At 49.3% G+C, this 18,951-nt stretch overlaps 9 protein-coding genes across 9 annotated transcripts; 3 read left to right on the forward strand and 6 right to left on the reverse strand.

Moving 5' to 3' along the window:
• Window positions 1–311: 311 nt before the first annotated feature.
• Window positions 312–810, reverse strand: COCSADRAFT_87990 (uncharacterized protein; the record flags this gene model as incomplete). The annotated part of the gene is made up of 3 exons (XM_007701069.1): window positions 312–357; window positions 447–571; window positions 763–810. 3 exons carry the CDS (start codon window positions 808–810, stop codon window positions 312–314), a joined length of 219 nt encoding a protein of 72 aa, XP_007699259.1.
• A 390-nt stretch (window positions 811–1,200) lies between these two features.
• On the forward strand, window positions 1,201–2,332 carry COCSADRAFT_88292 (uncharacterized protein; the record flags this gene model as incomplete). Its single annotated transcript, XM_007701070.1, has 3 exons — window positions 1,201–1,370; window positions 1,477–2,083; window positions 2,141–2,332. The coding sequence occupies 3 exons, from the start codon at window positions 1,201–1,203 to the stop codon at window positions 2,330–2,332; spliced, it is 969 nt and encodes a 322-aa protein (XP_007699260.1).
• On the reverse strand, window positions 2,318–4,739 carry COCSADRAFT_355778 (uncharacterized protein; the record flags this gene model as incomplete). The annotated part of the gene is made up of 2 exons (XM_007701071.1): window positions 2,318–4,372; window positions 4,419–4,739. The coding sequence occupies 2 exons, from the start codon at window positions 4,737–4,739 to the stop codon at window positions 2,516–2,518; spliced, it is 2,178 nt and encodes a 725-aa protein (XP_007699261.1). The 3' UTR covers window positions 2,318–2,515.
• A 1,153-nt stretch (window positions 4,740–5,892) lies between these two features.
• COCSADRAFT_88671 (uncharacterized protein) lies at window positions 5,893–9,040 on the forward strand (the record flags this gene model as incomplete). The annotated part of the gene is made up of 6 exons (XM_007701072.1): window positions 5,893–6,482; window positions 6,538–6,917; window positions 6,965–7,228; window positions 7,278–7,380; window positions 7,430–7,867; window positions 7,915–9,040. 6 exons carry the CDS (start codon window positions 5,893–5,895, stop codon window positions 9,038–9,040), a joined length of 2,901 nt encoding a protein of 966 aa, XP_007699262.1.
• A 477-nt stretch (window positions 9,041–9,517) lies between these two features.
• Window positions 9,518–10,150, reverse strand: COCSADRAFT_170497 (uncharacterized protein; the record flags this gene model as incomplete). Its single annotated transcript, XM_007701073.1, has 1 exon — window positions 9,518–10,150. The coding sequence occupies one exon, from the start codon at window positions 10,148–10,150 to the stop codon at window positions 9,518–9,520; it is 633 nt and encodes a 210-aa protein (XP_007699263.1).
• A 693-nt stretch (window positions 10,151–10,843) lies between these two features.
• On the reverse strand, window positions 10,844–11,608 carry COCSADRAFT_87866 (uncharacterized protein; the record flags this gene model as incomplete). Its single annotated transcript, XM_007701074.1, has 1 exon — window positions 10,844–11,608. A coding segment is annotated over one exon (765 nt), but the record flags the coding sequence as incomplete, so codon positions are not given.
• Window positions 11,609–12,385: 777 nt separating this feature from the next.
• COCSADRAFT_198905 (uncharacterized protein) lies at window positions 12,386–13,790 on the forward strand. Its single transcript, XM_007701075.1, has 2 exons — window positions 12,386–12,638; window positions 12,694–13,790. The coding sequence occupies exons 1-2, from the start codon at window positions 12,514–12,516 to the stop codon at window positions 13,490–13,492; spliced, it is 924 nt and encodes a 307-aa protein (XP_007699265.1). The 5' UTR covers window positions 12,386–12,513; the 3' UTR covers window positions 13,493–13,790.
• Window positions 13,791–13,800: 10 nt separating this feature from the next.
• Window positions 13,801–14,855, reverse strand: COCSADRAFT_36029 (uncharacterized protein). Its single transcript, XM_007700889.1, has 3 exons — window positions 14,590–14,855; window positions 14,436–14,528; window positions 13,801–14,375 (listed from the first exon to the last, which is right to left on the reverse strand). Exons 1-3 carry the CDS (start codon window positions 14,775–14,777, stop codon window positions 14,237–14,239), a joined length of 420 nt encoding a protein of 139 aa, XP_007699079.1. The 5' UTR covers window positions 14,778–14,855; the 3' UTR covers window positions 13,801–14,236.
• A 1,962-nt stretch (window positions 14,856–16,817) lies between these two features.
• Window positions 16,818–18,538, reverse strand: COCSADRAFT_313127 (uncharacterized protein). The gene is made up of 6 exons (XM_007701076.1): window positions 18,245–18,538; window positions 17,970–18,194; window positions 17,698–17,900; window positions 17,553–17,641; window positions 17,330–17,491; window positions 16,818–17,263 (listed from the first exon to the last, which is right to left on the reverse strand). Exons 1-6 carry the CDS (start codon window positions 18,263–18,265, stop codon window positions 16,929–16,931), a joined length of 1,035 nt encoding a protein of 344 aa, XP_007699266.1. The 5' UTR covers window positions 18,266–18,538; the 3' UTR covers window positions 16,818–16,928.
• Between the last annotated feature and the right edge of the window lie 413 nt (window positions 18,539–18,951).

Raw genomic sequence — 18,951 nt, forward strand, 5'->3', positions numbered from 1 at the left:
AATTCCATGCCTTTCTTCTTCTATTTTATTTGAGGTGTATGATCGGTTTCGAATCGTCTACAACGCACATCTACGCAGGTTTAGCCATGGAACATATGTATACAATGATAGGTTTCGTTTTTTGTTGGTCATTCGATCCCCAAATCGGCTTCATTCTTTATCTACACAACTTTTTTTTTCTCTTGCTCCGTCTAACATTGCAGAGAAAAAAAACCCCCTTCCCCTTCGAAACCGTGGTATGCTGGGTAGTACGTCCACCGTATAACGGTTATACCAACTCCCATATCTTCTCTCGCGGTCGAAGCGTGCACTTATTGCTTTCCCTGAACCTTGTCTGCGGCTTTCTTGACGTACTCCCTGTAGACGCAAGATGTGTTAGTTCTCTATCCACTGCAATGGCACCGAGGCTATCGGTAGGAAAGATGTATAGTGGGGATAAAACGCACTTGACAAAGTTCTCCTCCTCACTGCTCTTCGCATTGATAGGAGGCGTAGTCGGGTCCTCGGCCTTCTTTCCGCCCATCGAGAGCGCAGCACCGGTGAATGTGGTGGCGAGCGTGGCAATCGCAAGCTATACATCTCTTGTTAGCCATCTTCTTCATCTGCTCGTCCATTCCACCCTTGATGACCCCCCAAAAGAGCAACGCGAGGAGAGATTGCCGAGAAATCAATTGCCGGCATTGCAACCTCTCAATTGATGTCGTCCCAAACTTTTCCCTGCAACTCAACCCGCTCCGGGGATGGAGGAAAAAGAGGACATACAACGTGCGATCCGACCTGGCGGCCGAAAATCGTATACATGGCAACCATCTTTGCGGTAGTGAAAGCTGTGTGATCCGTTCCGGGGGGGAAGCGCAGGGAGTATATGAGATGCGGATGCGTCAATGGATGGCGGGCGGGCGGGTAGAGAACGGTTCGTTGCAGTTCGGAGCTTGCTGGTCTGCTTCGGAAGAACGAGGTGCGTGGCTTGGCAGACGAAAAATGTGGCTGATAAAATGTGGCTGGTGTGGCTGCGCGACAGGGATGGGGGCGGGGGATTATGATGTGAGGCTGAGGTGGTGGGTTGGTTGCTGGCTGGGGTGTCCCGAGGTTGACAGTGGTACGATGATAAAACTTGCGTGTGGAGTCTTCCTTTCTTACTAACTCTCTTTACCCTTTGGTAGACAAGATTTCGGATTGAAAACTTGCGATTGTGTCGGAATGGCTAAAGATGCAAATAAGAAGGTCGAAGAGGTGGATGGTGTGCCGGTAGAGCGAGGGGGAGCGCGTCCTGACTTTTCGGTTCTACCGCCGAGGAAACAGCTTCCTAAGGAGCTTCAGGATACGCTCAATGATGAGGAGAAGCTGTGGGAGGTCTTGTATGATGGCGAGTATGTTACCTTAACCCACCCTCTCATTGCCAAATCGCATACACCATCGCAATGCGCAGATGCCTTCTGCCTACTGCTCCTCACGATAGCTAACATACCACGACAGAGGCGACGACACAACGGACACATCTCTCCGCTATGCAGCCTACGCCTCGCGCATCCGCACCATTATGCTCTCGGCGCATCGTTATGTAGCCTACACCTCCGATATTGGCGAGTCCTTCCGTCCCATCGCCCACCCCTACCTGGTCAAAGGCGCCTACGGCATCTCCTGGCTTTATCTCACCGGCGACGTCGCCCACGAAGGCTACAAGGCCTACTGCCGCAACCAGCGTACGCTGCACCCTGAGAAATTCATCGATGAGGCCGCAGACAAGTCGCTTGGAGAACAGAAAGACAAGGATATGGTGGCGACGGGGAAGTCGTTTGGCTCGGGTATCTTTGATAAGGTAAAGGATCTGGCGAAGAATGCGACGAATGCTGAGGGCGTCAAGTATGGTGGTGCTGCTAGTCCACTGACGGGTGGAGAGGTTGTTCCAGGACGTATACCGGCCATTGAGGATTACAGAGCTGTCATGGCGCAGCGGGCGGTCTTCCAGGCTGTGGCTTCGATGGGACTACCAGCTTTTACTATTCATAGCATTGTCAGGTATTCTGGGCGTGCGCTCAAGGATGTAAAGAACAAGACGCTAAGGACTTGGGCTCCGATTGGAGTAAGTCGTGTTAAATCGTTCAGTATATGCGGTTGAGAGAGTACTGACACACAATAGCTGGGTCTTGCGGCCGTTCCTTTCTTACCCTATATGTTCGATGAGCCTGTCGAGCACGCAACTGAATGGATCTTCTACAATGCATTCAAGACGTTTGGAGGCGAAAAGGCTGTCGAGGGGAGGCCAGTGATTGGAGCAAAGGAGCTGAGGAAAGAGGAGACCGAGGCGAACAAACTGAAGAAGGAACTTTAAAGTGACTTGAGAATCATGCCGAGATATTCCTCTTCGTCTATCTGTAAATACGATACCCATAAAGTATACGATCCGCTCAATCTATACATATAATACTCTACGAAATTTGTACATCCAGGGTATCACTATCAAACAACGATGGAACCAACGTATGGAGACAACAAAATCCTCCCTCTTACTCCCCTACTCCCCTACTCCCCCATCCCTCTCACAAGCCTCCGTAAACACCTTCAGCAACTCGGGAAACTCACACACATTCATCGACTCAAACACATCCAATGAATACAACTTGAGCGCACCCATCCGCGGACTCTTGATCCCAAACGCAAGCTTAGCCAACATCCTCGCATCATCGCGAATCCCCACCGCATCCAGCACCCTCTTTACCTTGACCGGGTCAGGCGGCTGCGCCGGCTCATCAGGAAGCACAACCTGCACATGCGTCTCGCACCATGTACAATTTCCGCATTCTTTCTTGCCGCGCTCCGCGTCGCCAAAGTATTCTGCCATATTATTTGCGAAACAGCGTTTTGCCGTTATGAGGTCGATTAGCGCGCGGGTCCGAGCGAGATTCTGGGTCTCGGTTTCTTGCATGCTCTTGTCAAGCTTTTGTACGATATCATTGATTTCTGTAGGAGATTGGGGTAGGGGGCGCTCGAGACGGTATACATTTTGTACCCCTTCTTTCTTGAGTTCGATTGCGCCGCGTTCGTTCCATTCGTCGATTTTGCGGACGAGATCGGCACGCTGGATGCTAGTTGAAGCTGCTAGGTCGTCCAGAGCTACGTGTGTCCATTTGCTGGCTTTGGTAGCAGCTTTGCGGATTGCGGATGCTGCGGGGGAGGTATCATTGAGGAGGGTGGCGGCGTCTTTGGTTATATACATGTATTTCGTGTAGAGGGAGCCGGCGGCGCGGAAGAGGTTGAATTGGAGTTCTAGCTGGGCGTAGAGGATGCCGAGGACGATGGGTTTGATGTCTGTTTCTTGGCTTTGCGTGTAGAGAGAGAGTGTGAAGGTGTCTCCGGCTTTAAGGTGTGCATGAGCTGGAGAGCAGATGTCTTGCATCAGGAGCTTCAAAGAGCGCAGGGAGGGTCGATCGCCATATGTGAAGATGTTGCGTAAGTAAAAGTCTTTTGTGGATAGGTAGAACATGCAAACACTTGGTTTTCCGTCTCGACCTGCCCTTCCGATTTGTTGACTGTAAGACTCGATACTATCGGGTATGTCAAAGTGCACAATGTTGCGGATATCAGGCTTGTCGATACCCATGCCAAAGGCTATGGTGGCGACTACAATCATGTCGGGACTAGACAGAAACTCATCCTGCGTCTTTGACCGTACTGCAGCGGGCATACCCGCATGGTATGCTTTGGCGTTGAACCCTTGTACTTGCAATTCTGCAGCTAGTGTTTCGGTGCCTTTCTGAATCGTCACGTATACAATAGTCGCACCGTGATGCTTTCTGAGATGGGCGACGAGCTTGGCTACGTAATCAGCATCTTTGGTGTTTGCTTCAGCTAGTAAATGGAGATTGGGACGATACATTGTCGTTCTGAACAGGCCTTCTTCGGGAATGTCAAAGGCACTCTGGATGTCCTTGGCGACTTTTGGGGTTGCAGTCGCTGTCAAACATATGACCCTTTCTACTTGAGCTTCCTTAGCAAATCGAGCTATCTTGAGGTAGTCTGGGCGGAAAGAATGACCCCACTCTGAAATACAATGGGCTTCGTCGACTGCGAGCAATCGAATACCGCCAGGTATATTTTTGAGTGAGGCAATGAATCCCTCGCTGTTGAGCCGTTCCGGGGCACAGTAGATGAGATCCAGACGTCCATTCCGGAGATCATCTTGTGCAGCCAGGAATTGATCGCGTGAAATGGAAGAGTTCAATACTGCAGCCTTTATACCACGACGCAGGAGAGCATCAACTTGATCTTTCATCAAAGCAATCAGTGGAGAGATGACTAGAGTGACACCGCTGTGTCCAGCAGCGCGCTGTTTGAGCTCCTCATCTTGGTACCTAAAGGCAACTGCAGGTACCTTGAGATATTAACCAAGCGTCTCGAAACCAGACATTCGAACTCACCTGATAGCAGAGACTTTTTCCGCCTCCAGTGGGAAATACGACTACTGCGCTGCCCCCATCGAGAATTCGTGTGATCGCCTTCTCCTGTTCAAGGCGAAAGCTGTTCAGACCAAAGCGTTCCCTAAGAATCTTATTCGCAAGTGCAGTACTGGGAGAAGGAGTTGCATCAGTTTTCAACTCAGATCTGGATCGCTTGGGCGATGGCACTCTATTAAAGTTGTCATCATTGAGCTTCCTTTTTGCACCAGGGGCGTCGAGAGCGGCAGTGGCAGCGAGGTATTCATCGTCCTCAGACGACCACCCAAATTCGTCATCACTCATACTGAGAGACACGTGTGACAAGAGCTTAGCAGTTTTGGAACGTAGTCAAAATACCAAAGATCGTAGCTGAAGTGAAGAAGAAGAACACGACTCAGTAGTGTTCAGGAAGTCTCGCGCTAGATCGGAAACGCGACGGCACGTGACTGGGGATGCCCAATGGGTTCGTCCACGGCGAAGTCTTCCAGAACTCTACCGAATCGACTCACCGAATGAGGCAAAAATGACGACCATTGGGCTGATGTACTTACATGGACTATCAGGTTTACCTGCTGGACACACAACGCAATACTGGGAATTGCTTCCGGCGGGTCTCAGTGATGTTGAAACAGGCATTACATCACACCAAGAAATGCTTCTTCTACTCGGACTAATTCCGCCAACTTTCCCCTCCTGTCAACCGACCTAAGTACACAGGTTACTGTCAGTACATGTGCAACGATTGAGTTCATTTTGGGCAGCGTAAAAAATACGGTGCCACGTGACAAGACTACACTATAACAGGAGCAAGGATCGATCGTGATGGGAGGCAGGGCTGTCGTAGATGAGCCGCCTTGGAGATAACCTTGGTACCTGCAAGCCTCGCCGTAGGGTGGGCACTCTACAATGGCGGTCGAGATGCAACTAGCGTGCGTGTCAGACTCGTACCATCAGCTCGAGGCCCAATGGCGCCACGCGTCTGCTTCTCCGTCAAGTTTTCTACATCTCAGGCAGCCAGTCGATCTACGATCGGTCGAGTTCTACAGCCAGCATCTCCCATGCCTCCTCGCCTGGAGCTGTTCGCCGGTGTTGCTTTGCCAACAACACCGCTTGGGTAATCAGTCTAGAGCTGGCCAATCTGCTTTCGCCACTACATAGAAATCCTCACTTTTATCCTTGTGCAGTCGTCGCGTGTCCGGAATTTATGTGAATGCTTGTGGCGACAACTCCAGCTCAAAGACTCGGCTCCCGACTGCCCTAGCGGTGGAACGATATTGAACGGCAACTTCGCCACGACATTCCGCGGAGCGCCAAGGCATTCATCCATTCCTACACCTACATCCTACCCTACTCTTCAGCCAGGCTGTTTATATGTTTGGATATCATACACTCGCAGCCATTTGCAGAGACCCTTCCATACGCATGTCCGGTTGAGCATTGCCGGAATCGGATCGGGATGCCATCAGCCGATCCTTCCCACCCTCGCCTCTTGGATCTAGAAGACCTCGAGTCGGAAAAAACCCCGCTGTTTGTCATCAAGATTGGTGAGATTACACCGGAATATGATATTGCTTTTTGCAACCAACCGTTCCGGGCACTTGATCTGCGCAGTCCTATCTTAGCTCAAGGCAGAGAAGCGCTCCTCTTCCGATCGTGGACACAGGCTTTGGGTGATTTCAAACCAGAATACGAATTTTCCAGCAGAAGATGGACTGTAGAGTACGCGGGCCGGTCTGGCAGCTGGAAGATAATAAGAGCAATCAGCTCCGAACCCCCGGAAAAAGATCAAAATTTATTAGACGAAAAGGCAGATGGAAATTTCCAATCTAATAATAATCGAGGCCTGGTTTCCTCACGCTCAAGGACGGATCTCGTCAAGCAAGTCAAACCCGAGAAACCAAAGTCTCTCAAGAACCTGCCCACGACCGACCTCAATGCCAGATGGGAAAGCATCCAGACGATGATGGAGATGAGCGATGTGGGGGTATTTGAATATAACTCTTCAGGAAAACTGATGCATGCAAATGAGGCCTGGTATAGGCTCAGGTATGTGCAACGGCAGCATCAGCATCTGTGGAATCACGTGACTGACTTCCTTCAGCTCTCACCCTGGGGTACTCGAGCATTCAGAGTTCTCTTTTATGGACCTCGTTTATCCTGAAGATCAGGCGTTAGTCATGTCCATGTGGAATAGACTGGCTCTTGGCAAAGCTGTCACTTTTGAGATGCGTTGGAAACCGCGCCCCGGATCAACGGATACTGCCCAGTGGGTGCTGTCAGCCTGTGTGCCTGTTCTCGACGAAGAAGGAAAACTGATAAGTATTGCTGGCAATACAATCGACATCAACGCCCAGAAAAAGTCACAGGCAGCAGCACAGGCACAAGTGGAGGCTCTTGAGCAAGCACGAATGGCAGAGATGAAATTCGCTCGTTTTGCCCAGGTATCTCCGGTAGCAATATACATTTACGTTCCAGAAAACGGTATGTTATATCTATCCAGAATTTGACTATCACTAATCTTGCAATAGGCATGAACTTTGTAAACGATCAATTCTTTGAATTGACTGGCCACGCTCATGCACCGGTGAACCAATTCGAATGGTTTGATCTCATCTCTGAGGAAGATGTATCCAGAGTCAAGAATGACTGGGAAAATATGCTCAAAGGTGGAAAGTCCAACGGAGTGCAGTTTCGGTTGAAAAAGACTTGGGTCAATCAGGACGGAATGCGCTCGAACATCTGGGTGCAAAGCTCAAGCTACCCAGAGCTCGACGAAAGTGGTAAAGTTATTAGTGAGTAAAAGTCCCATAAATCTCTAGATCCTCTTGCTGATAGCGGTAGGCATCATGGGAACGTTGTTCGATATCTCGCAATTCAAATGGGCCGAAGATGTTCAACGTCGCCGGATAGAGGAAGCATGGGAGGCGAAACGGCAACAAGAAAAGTATAGCGATGCCTCTGAAAGTGCCTTGGGAACTTACTGACTGTCGCAGTTTTATCGATATGACTTCCCACGAATTACGTAATCCCCTTTCCGCCGTCATACAATGTGCTGATTCAGTCATTGCTTCACTGCAGCAGTTGCTATCTCGAGAACTTACAGCGCCTGGCCAGAGTTTGAATGCTGCAAAAGTTTCGGCAGAGATTCGAAGCTGTATCGAGTCATTGCTGATCATTGTATCATGTTCTATGCACCAGAAACGCGTGATTGACGACGTTCTTACACTATCAAAGCTCGACTCTGATCTGATCTTGATTACGCCGGTGCGTGTACAGCCCGCGGTAGTAGTCTCGGATGCTGTAAAAATGTTCGAGGTCGAATGTAGCCAGTCAGATATCAAACTTACCTTCCGTATGGACGAGACATTCAAAGGTGTAGAGTGGGCGATGCTAGACCCTTCACGCCTATTACAAGTTCTCATCAACCTGCTGTTAGTTTGACTAAACAATCCTTTACAACATCTGCTAACAGACCTAGGACTAATGCTATCAAATTCACCAAGGACTGCACTCGGAAGACAATTGCTGTTACGATCGGTGCGTCATGGACCAGGCCACCTAAATGCTGGCAGGAAATCACATTTACCGATGATGAACGCGATAACCTCAATATAACGGATAAACCGGAATGGGGACATGGCCGCAAAGCGTTCCTGTGGCTCAAAGTACAAGACTCTGGATGCGGCATGACCATGGAGGAGCAGAAGAAACTCTTCGCCCGCTTCTCACAAACAACACCTCGAACACACGTCAAGTATGGCGGATCGGGCCTTGGACTTTTCATCTCCAAATCGCTCACCAAACTACAAGGCGGATCAATTGGTGTGAGCTCCGCAAAAGGGGAAGGGTCAACATTTGCATTCTACATCAGCACCCGGTTGGCATATCCGCCAGTCGACCAGATCGTTGGACGAGCATCACAAACCCGGCCCATTCTCGACCGCACAATATCCGGCGAAGAAGCCATGCGCACGATCAAACTGAACGTCCTCATCGTAGAAGACAACCTCGTCAACCAAAAAGTCCTGCGAAAACAACTTGAGAAATTCAAATGGAACGTCAGCGTCGCCGGAAACGGCCAAGAAGCCCTCGAATGGCTCAAAAACACCATATACTGGCAACCCGAATCCGATAGTAGCCCCACCCAAGCAGAATCCACCAAACACGAGCTCGACATCATCCTTATGGACATCGAAATGCCTATCATGGACGGCCTCACCTGCGCCCGCCTAATCCGCGACTACGAACACCAAGGCCTCCTCGCGCCTCCCTCCCCATCCTTCTCGCAGCTCCGCCGCCTCTCCGCCGTCTCCGTCTCCCCAATCCAATCCTCAAACCATAACGACCCTTTTTCCATATCGCTGGCAAAACACCGTTATTCCACTTCGTCCATTGGGAGTAATAATAACCCTGCCCACCGCCAGTTTCTGCGCCTCCCTATTTTGGCGGTTAGTGCGAATGCGCGCATGGAGCAGGTCGAGCAGGCGCTCGCGTCGGGGATGGATGATGCGATTTCGAAGCCGTTTCGGATTCCGGAGTTGTGGCCGAAGATTAGGGGGCTTGTGCAGAGGGTGGCAGATGTTGATGCGGAAGTTGAGGTGTGATTTGGGAGTGTTTTTTGAGGTTAGGGGTTTACTGAGGGGCGTATTAGATATTGGTGTTTTGGGTGTATGGAAGCATTTCGATATGGATTGGTATGGGCGTTTTAAGAGGGTGCAGCAATGGAGATGCATGTTTTTGCTTCTTCTTTGCTGCCGGACTGGCCTGGGTATATGGGACTTTAGAAGGGGGAGCATTTGGTCATGAGGAGTGAGTGGAATATACCTTTTGACTGTTTTGCAGAGAACATTGTGAAATTTGGAAAACATGTGAACTTCAAGGGGCGTACTTATGCTCAATTGAATCCATACATTTTTGCAAGTTCATAGGGGTACAGATATGAGAAGAAGAATCTCGAACCTACGAAGACACTTGAACTACAATAGCACCACTAAGTTCGTTTATATGACACATCCAAGAAAAAAACACTTTAGCTTAGAAGAATGTTCTAGATCTCCCCATTATCAAGTACCTCTCACCACTCAAACCAGCTTCACGACCTCGAAATCACCCTCGGTCAAATGCGCAACCGCCTCTCCATGCATAACGCCATGCAAGTAAGCCTGTCCAAGAATCTTGAAGTTGCCATCGTGAAGAGGTCTCAGCACGAACGGTGTATCGGCGCCCATAGGAAGCCAAATCTGATCTCCGCCTGCAGTGATTCTCGGCCCCAGTCCTAACCGTCCGTCGCGAGTTAGGAAGCAGCGGGTACTTTCGGCAAGGTATGCGGCAGTGTACCGCTTGTTGTCGCCCTTTTTGTAGTCCTGAGAGAGAGAAAGAGTCGAGGATTCAGCCTCTGTTGTTCCAGGGTTTCTGGTATCTTCAGATTTGGCGTGGCGGTACGCACAGAAATCGTAGTAGTGCTGTGTTGCATTCTTCTCATTGATAACCTCGCGTAAGCCTTCTTCATTGCATGTCAACCCTCCTGTCAAGGTGGCAGAAAGGCTTCTCAAGTCGCAGTATTCTTGGGTTGCGAAATCATTCTTGAGCACGTCCAGTGTCTCGATTATGCTTTCTAGAGGATTGTAGTAGTCCTCTTTTGCGGCGGGGGGTTGTGCAGTTTCTGTTTCGATATCTGGTGAGTGCTTTGTATATTGCTCATATGGGATCAACATTGAGCAGTACACTGGCCCCATGCAATGGGCTTTGATATTGAGAGTGATGGGGTCAACCGCAGTACCAAGTGAAACTTCAAATGAAGTGGACGGCAAGCGCGTAGCAGCAGTGTAAAAGTTTACAGCTCTCGTAAATGGCGAGGCTTCACAAATATTCCATCTAGGTACCCAGGATGGGATATCTTCTTCGATTGATGCGGCATCTTCTTCGATTGACAGGGTATCTCCTTCGATTGATATTTCATTGTGCTGAATGTACCGCAAAAGTTTCATCCCTAGTCCATGTTGTTCGATCATTGTAAATGCAAATCTGAAGTATACATTCATGGCGGTCGTGTCTTTGTTGTAGTCGGGCTGAATAACGGTTGGCCTGTTATTGTAAAAGTTCCGCGGGTACCACATATAAGGCTCTGGATCCAGTAGTTGTTGTTTGAATGCTGAGGGATGACCCAAGAAGGCGTATACGGAGTCCCTTGGATCAGTACACTCCAAGCCCCTTGCCGACGCCAGAACGTCGCATAGATCTTCCGCAAGATGGGGATCGCTGCCAAACTCCAACCGGTGGTTACCGCGTGTGCTCTCTTGGTATTTAAGAGCCAGATTAAGTGTTTGCAAATTGAGTCTGTAATGAGTTTGGTTCAACGGAGCGTGGAACAAGAGGAATTCACAAAAGCGATCGAGGTCCCAGAAATCGATTGAGGCGTCTCCACAGTAGAACGTCGCATTTCTTGCCAAACCAAGCTCTTGAACTACCCACACTCGCGTGAACCAATCTCGAGTGAACAACCGTCGAACTGACTCCCATGAGACAGCTTCTTTACTCCCCTGAATATCCTCTATTTTTTCTGGCATCGCAGTTGGATGACCACGTCTATTATTTGCCGCAGCCTCTTTAAAATCACTGCATCTGCGTATGAATTCAAACGCTTTCGCAGCACTGACTTGCTTCGCGCTCTTGTCTTCTTCACCAAGCCATACGAGTACTCTAGTGGCTTTCCAGTAAATTACGCCCATGAGAGAAACTTGCTGTGACTTTTCTGTATTGTCTTTCTGGTTGATACACATACCATCCACCCACATGACTCGGGTTTTGTCTTCATATCGAAAATAGCGGAGTATGCTTTCCAGATTGGCCCTGATCTCGAGTGACTGACCATCGCAGTCAATTATCTTAGTTTCCTCCGATTTTCCCCAGCAATACGAAAGGGCTTCATACGTCCCAAGTTCCAATTTCGAGTTTACAGTATATCTGTCTTCAAAATCGGCCAGGGCAACGGGTTTAAGGGAACAGCAAATCGCGGCCTCTCGGGGTCCTGGTAGCAAGACGAGGAGGCGTATATGGCCTTCGGACAAAGTCTTGTATTCATAGCTAGGCCTCACCGATCTCTGCAAGCGATCGTGTGCGGCTGTCGTATTCGGAGCCTTTGGGTCCAAATTCTCTCGAAATAGAGGTTTCATGATTGAACCAGTCAACATAAAATGAGTTAAGGGTAATATGTAAAATTTCCGGACAACAGCGACCAGATCAAGAGTCGTCTTCATTATATCCAGCCACAGTAGCGCTGTGATTCTTACCTAAAAAGACTCAAGGCTACTTCGCATGAAAAGTTACTCTGAATAGATCAGTCTTGCCATGCCAGGCGGCAACAGAGGCATCGGTATTCGCTCGGCTGTAGACACGCTCCTGAAACCCTGCGCGCCAATAGCTGCGCGGCTGCAGGAAAATGGGTATGGTTCTTAACCGGGTTGAAGAGCCAATGACACCATAGTTGTCGTCGCGTAGGATTATTAGTAGCATTTGTCGCGAGGAACCGCCGAGTCGATCCATATGTGACCATTATCCCTCAAAGGTCGGAATTCAACATCTCTAAAACCAAAAAGAATTTAGAAAATAAAATCCCAACATGCCAGAAGCTAGACTATTGCTCTTACGAAAGGTGTTAGAGTATGTTTAGCTGCTCCAGCCAGTTCAGTGGGCATCTAGTACAGCCAAAGTAGCTGGAATTCTTCTCTTACCTTCTGGAGTAGTTAGAGTCTTTATTTTAATAGTTTTGATTTTGTAGTGTCCAGGGTTGGTTTTAGTAATTTGGAATTCCAACCTTTGGAGCGTAATTATCAGCCGCAGGCAGTGGCTGAAGCCGTGCGTAGCCTCGGACCCTGACACTAGTACTAGCGTGCCACCTTCGGAACTATCCCAAGCATTCCGACTTATTAGCAATCGTCAGCTCAGTTGCCTGGGCTTGCGACCTTCTCGACGCTTCCTGCGTCTTCTTACTATATTTCTAAACATCTCGCTCAACGACGGTGTTTTTTGTAATCTCCCTCACATTAGCATACTTAACCTTGATACTGGCGCTACCATCATGTCATCTGCGAACGATTCAAACACGAAGATGAAGGGCGAAGTAGAAGCTATCGGGGCGCATTGCCAGATGGAGTATTGCAATGTCCTCGACTTCCTGCCGTTCCCCTGTGAGAGCTGTAAAGGGTATGGGATACAACTACCACTTGAAGTCATCGAATTACGCTGATATACAACCTAGGACATTCTGTCTCGACCACCGTACCGAGAGCGCACATAAATGCCCAAAGCAGGGCCAGTGGGCACGGAGCAAAGTTGAGAGCAGCTCTGAAGATCTGGCGCCAAAGCCCACACTACTCAACCACGAACGACAGTGTGCCAGTGTCTCGTGCAAAACGCTCATCGATACCGCTCGCACTCAAGGCGTACAGTGCACCCGCTGCAATCGCCGCTACTGTCTCAAGCACCGTTTCGAAGAAGATCACGACTGCAAGAATCTGACACCGCTCGGCGCGCGCCCACAAAACTCCGTCCAAGTACGCACGCAAACCGCGCTCTCGAAGCTCAAAGCCTGGGCCGAGAACAAGAAGAAGGAAGACGAGAAGCGGAGAGCCGCGCCCAAGAAAACGGGATTCCTGGGTCTAGGCAAGACATCGGCGGCATCATCAGCCCAAGCCGAACTCAACGCGCTGAAGCGCACGGCAAAAGGCGAGGCTAGTGTTCCTCAGGAGAAACGGATATATCTGCATGTCGAAGCCTCGGCCGATACCACGAAAGCGAAGTATCCGACGGGCAAATTCTTCTACAACAAGGAATGGACAGTTGGTCGCGTGCTCGATATGGCAGCCAAAGCGCTGCAAGTCCAGAACGTGAACAACCGGGGTGGCGGCGAAGAGGAGAAGCTGCGCGTCTTTCATGTCGAGGGCGGGAGGTTACTCAAGTTCAACGAGAAGCTTGGGGAAGCGTGTCAGAGCGGGAACATGATTGTTCTGCTGCGTGGCGTAGGGTCGGGTGAGGCGCCGGATCTAATTGATTTATAACGAGTTATTGGAAAGAAGGGGACTTGTTATAATAGTATGGCGTTTGGTGATTGGAATTTCGCGCTGGAGATACCCGGGGTTACTTCTCACGATATTATGGCTGAGTAGAGCGAATTGTGCAAGTTAGACATGGATTGAGTCAACAGGAAGGGAGGAAAGAAAGAGCTGGCTGATTGCTTTGGCCCTGACATTATTCTCTTTGTTTGGAATCCACCATTATCAAATCACCTGTACCAAGGGCAACATCTGGGTCGCAACTTCCTCTGGAACCCATCACCAAGTGCCAATAGTCAGTGCCTTTGATTTTAGTTAATCTTTCATATTTATATTATGATTCATGCTTTACTACGACTATTTACAGTATCTACAAATAGCTAGGGCATCGAGCACTTCGATCGCCAGCAGGCCATACATGCTATCTTCCTTTATATTCATGCTTCATCGTCCGCTCATGGCCCTATTACCCTATTTACACAAGGGCCCTGCCATCTCCGAACCAATGTTTCTCCTTGAATTGAATGCTCTACAAGACATTACGCTTCCAGACATCTCCCAATCGTGAGGGTATTCACAGGCTCTTCCGCGTGACGTGGGTATTATCCGCGGCGATGGTATCGTATTTCGACGGTGGAATGGGTCTTGCCCAAGCGCCGCATTGACGGTCGTCCGTGATGTGTTTGTTGTACAGTTGGTACTGTGTTTGACTCGTTTTACGCGTTTCGCGAATTCTCTGTCGCATGCGCTTCAATCGTCGGTGGACGCGAAATTGCGGCACTTGAGGCTGTGGATCTTGGTGCCCCAGTCGATGCTACCAAGGTTGTTTACGCCGTCGGGAACAGTGAGGTACGAATCCATGTCCATGTCGCCTTTGCAGTCGTAATTGCTGTTCTCTTGTCAGCCAATGCTAGCTCGTCAGCCACCCTCAGCCTCGTCGCGAACTCACTTATAAAATCTACAGTTCCAGAAGTCATCGCGTTGCAGTACGCTCGCGACGTCGTGGCCGCCGACTAATATGCTCTGCACGCGCCCGTCGATGCTGACCCGGTGTCAGTAGGGGACTGATGTGAGGGGAGCGTAGATCTTGCATGGGTACGTACAGGTTGTTATCGAGTGAGAGACACTGGTTGTTGTACGCGTCGACGCTGACTTCGCTTAGGAACGAAGGCGCAGCAAACAGCTGGACCTTGATCTTGCCCGAGGTGATTGTGTCGCTGGCGGCGACGGAGGCCACCCATACCAGCAGCAGAGTTGGCAGGGGACCAAGGCGGGTGGCGGGCAGCATCATCATCATCATCATCACAACAGCGGCATGCAGAACCGCGACAACAGAGGGCGAGGTTGGGTGTTCACAGGGGTTTGTGGCGGTGCAGGGTAAGACGATGTGCGATGCGCAGGAACGGCGTGAAGAGAGGCGTCAGGCGGCGATGTTGGCGTGCGTGCGTGGGTCAGCAGGAGAGAACTGCAGTCGGCCATGACGGCGCTTGCTGTGCTGGTTGCATCGGGGATGCGTTGCCACGAGCCCCGATTGGCTACCTGCACACTGCACCGCCCCACTCTAGCGTCCCAGATTGGGGGCAGATCTAAGGCTGACAACCATCAACCTCATCCACCATTTGTCTTGGATAGTTGCGAACATACATATATAGTGGGTACAAAAAGCCTTTTATCTTTCCACATGAGGTGAGACATGAAACAAAAATGACAGCAGGTGATGGCCATCTAGCACTGGCCAGCTCTGATACACGAGGGCCATGTCTTCTAAGCCAGCAAAACCCTCTAACCTGAATATCAATGCGGCGTCAAGAAGTAAGAACTCTTACAGCAAAAGGTCTTATGTCATTCTGAAAGAGATTTCCTTTATTCGAAGTCCTTGAAAACGTGTTGGTTTTGTGCTTCGGTGGAGAAGACCAAGGAACCTTATATATTGCATCGTATCATCTAACCCAACATGCCAATTATAAATACAAGATCCATTTCATGGTTTCAGGGTCATTGGCCAAGGTATATACAGTTCCATTTCTCTCTTAAAAACCTTGTGTCCCTTGATGTAACCCTCTCTCTCTCTCTTCAAAATGAAGACTTTCAGTATCACGGCGCTAGTCCTCCTAACTTCCACTGTCCTTGCTAGCTGCCAATCCATTGGCTCCCACCCTAACTGTCTTTTACCAGTAGATTGTGGTACGTGCTGAGTCAGTTAGCAAGAATCTCGGTTGTAGCAGTTAAGACAGTCTTATGTTTAATTCCTATTAATTCCGGTAGCACCTCTTACTACTACCCCTAGAGCTACAAGTCTGTCTTAGTTGTCCATCCATCCATCCGAAATTTTGTTTTCCTAGTGTGAACGACTTAGTGTGGAAATCAAACAAATATAGATCAGAATAGACCCGGTACCCTAATCAAAACAAGAAACAATAAATTTGCACAATTATCTCACATGAATCCAACTACAATCAAACTCTTCCACCCACCCATCTTTCCTTCCATTCTCATCCCCCGAAACGTAAATGTGTGGGAATAAAACCGTAGATCCAAATGCGTAGGAATAAGATGTACACAAGAATTGGATCCAGCACCAAGACCACCGCGCAGCTACAACACTAGCGACTGTACAGTTGTCACCATCAAGCCACCCCTCTCACAACGCACAAAAAGGATTACCGTTACCTACCTACCCACCCCCCCCCCACCAGGAAATATCAGTACCCACGCATCCGTTACCTCATCGACCCAGTCCCTGAAACCCCTGCATATGTCAAACCATCCCTAATACAAGTATATCTCATACCCGCCCGACCTCTAGTACCAAAAATACTACACTAAACGGCCAGCTTCATACCATACATTGCCCTCTGCCCTCTCCTGTACCACCTAAAGCAAAAAGGCATCCCACACCACCTTGGCACAAACCTTTTCCCCCCACCGCGCCAGCACATCCACCATGGCGCAATTTCTCTTGGCAGCGGCCCCAAAGTCAAAATTAAGGTTGCGCATAGCAAAACGCTAGTTTTCATCTTGTCGAAAGGGCTAATTATGGGGGAAGACGGGTGAGCCGCACACGTGGAATTGCTCTCGTATTCTCGGGGTGGGTGGGCCCTGCGTGGGATGGTGGTACTGGGTCCCAAGTGGTCCAGGGTGGAATGGTATGTATATTTGGATATGTACGTATGTACGTATGCAAAGCGGTTGGGAAAGCGAGCAACGACGATTTGATACATACCGTGGTGAGAGCCATGAGAGCAGGGTAAACATGAATAGTTTGAGGGTTCTCGCCCCTGAAAGGTATCATTAGTAATTGAAAAATAATAATATACATAGGGTGAATAGTTCAAGCGTGTTTCTCCTTGTCTCCTTAGTCTGCGTCGAATGCCACAAATATATACAGCCCATCTATTTCCTATCCACTTTTGTCCCAACCCGTAAATGCGTACGCGTGTTTTTACAACATATCCCTCGTAACCGTCCAATTTGTCGTAATCATCACATTATCTTTTCCATCTTGCGTTCGAACCTCATCGACCATTCCAGGGGGTGTAAGACTTCGCTTTCGGTCCTGAAAAGTAAGTTCCACCTCGTCGTCAGATGGGCCGCCCTGCACATGCGATGAGTAAGTGTCGTCGCCAGATACGTGGACTCTGTTGGATGGCCCGGAAATATAGCCGGTGTTGCTGCGGCTTGTCGTGGTGGGATTACTGGACCGGATGATGAGTGTTTTGAAAAAGGGGAGCGAGACAACGATGATGGCTGTGCACATTTCGGCGGTACACCAGAGATCTAGTAGTACTTGTCAGCAAATAATACCTTCAATAAGATGGCTTTTTTGTTTAGTGGTAGACTCACTTCCATCTGCATCGCTAACGTTGTAGTCCATGTTGTAGACGATGAAGCGGGCCAGACTAATTGCCATTGTGATAGCGCCGAGCGAGAAAACTCCAACCAAACCGATCCTCTGTCGTTTTCGTAGTTTGAGACAGTTTACAATGAAGAAAGGGAGAATGAACACTGTATTTAATTGCTCGTTAGCCAAAAGAATTCAGCAATGGGTGTCCAGAAGCACACATACGCAGCAGGTCAGTGGAAAAGTTGAGGGCCCAATTAATCACCAAGTTGGCATATGTGTTCCATGTCGAATAGAGCTGGTTTTCAATTGACCTGTCATTTCTGTTTAGAAATATGCATCTCTGAGTATCGCAGTGGTCATATCATACCAGTTGTCAGAGATCTTGGGGGCAATCAGGGTATCCGTCAATATGCTTGCGAGAAACGCACAAGCCACAGCACCAGCGGTAACGTAGGTTGCAATTCGAAGGCGTCGAAAGCCGGATGGGATTAACCACCAGTAGAAGGCCACAAGGGACGCTTTGGGAAAGTAAAGCCCAGTATCGAAGAAGTACACGGACGCGAAGACGGTCTAATCACACTCTAATCAGTTTTTGTCGCCTCTATTTGCTTTATATTTTGCCTGGTAGTTTGCACGAACCTTGAGATAATCAACTGAATCGCTTCGCGTCTCTTCATCCAGTGGATGATCGATGAGAATGTATAGCGCTTTAGTTGAGCAACTGAACCATCCTAGTGCGCACAACCATCCTCCCCACACGAGCCAGTCGACCAGTGTCAACCCTCGTTGCTCGAGGCGAACGCGGATCCAACATCGCATACAAGTGACACCAAATGCTAGGCCAAGCAAGAGTGCCTGGATCGCCTGTAGTGGGTAAGTAGGCCGCTTTTTTGAAAGCAGACATGGGAGCTTACAATGGATGTCACGATCTCCATTACGATACGAGTAACCACACGTCGGTATACTTAGTGGAAATACATGGGGTCCGGCTGGATATAGAAGGAGAAGAGGGGAAGGCAAGAATAAGCGTCTGTCGCATGTTTGACGTTTCCACAGCTGCATATAGTAGTTGGAGCGAGTGTGAAAAGCTAATCACAGGCGAAAGGTATTCCACTGCCGCGAGTCACACGTCCGAGGAATGTTACTCGGGCCGTCCATATCTCGCATCGGGGACATGATCCACGGCGTCCCAGATCGCCATTAGCGTTGACCCTTGCGGCCAAGATACTTGATGGTTATCCAAGGCTAGAGAAATTTGCCGTCTAATAGAAACAATGACAGGGTGTTGTTGCAAATCCCATTCGGTGGCCCCAGTTTACACTGACGTTAGTGACGCATGCTGTTGCGGGTGAGAAGACGACCAGGCGATGATTCGTCTTTTGGAAGAGCGATGAAACACTATTGGCATGGGATTTGATCTTCGTAACTCGTTCAAATCACATCAGACGGCATGTCTAATGCATGCCCAGGCGGCAAACCAGTTACTTTCGGACCCTTTGAGCGGCAGTCGGGTAGTGTGGAATGCAAAACAACCAGCATCCGAATAGCTTGGAAGAGGGCAACTCTAGAAACGCCCGGCTGCTGATATCAACCTTTGGGGTACCAAACTTTAAACTTTGAG

Source organism: Bipolaris sorokiniana (assembly GCF_000338995.1).
Source record: "Bipolaris sorokiniana ND90Pr unplaced genomic scaffold COCSAscaffold_6, whole genome shotgun sequence".
In the NCBI taxonomy this organism is placed as follows: Eukaryota; Fungi; Ascomycota; class Dothideomycetes; order Pleosporales; family Pleosporaceae; genus Bipolaris; species Bipolaris sorokiniana.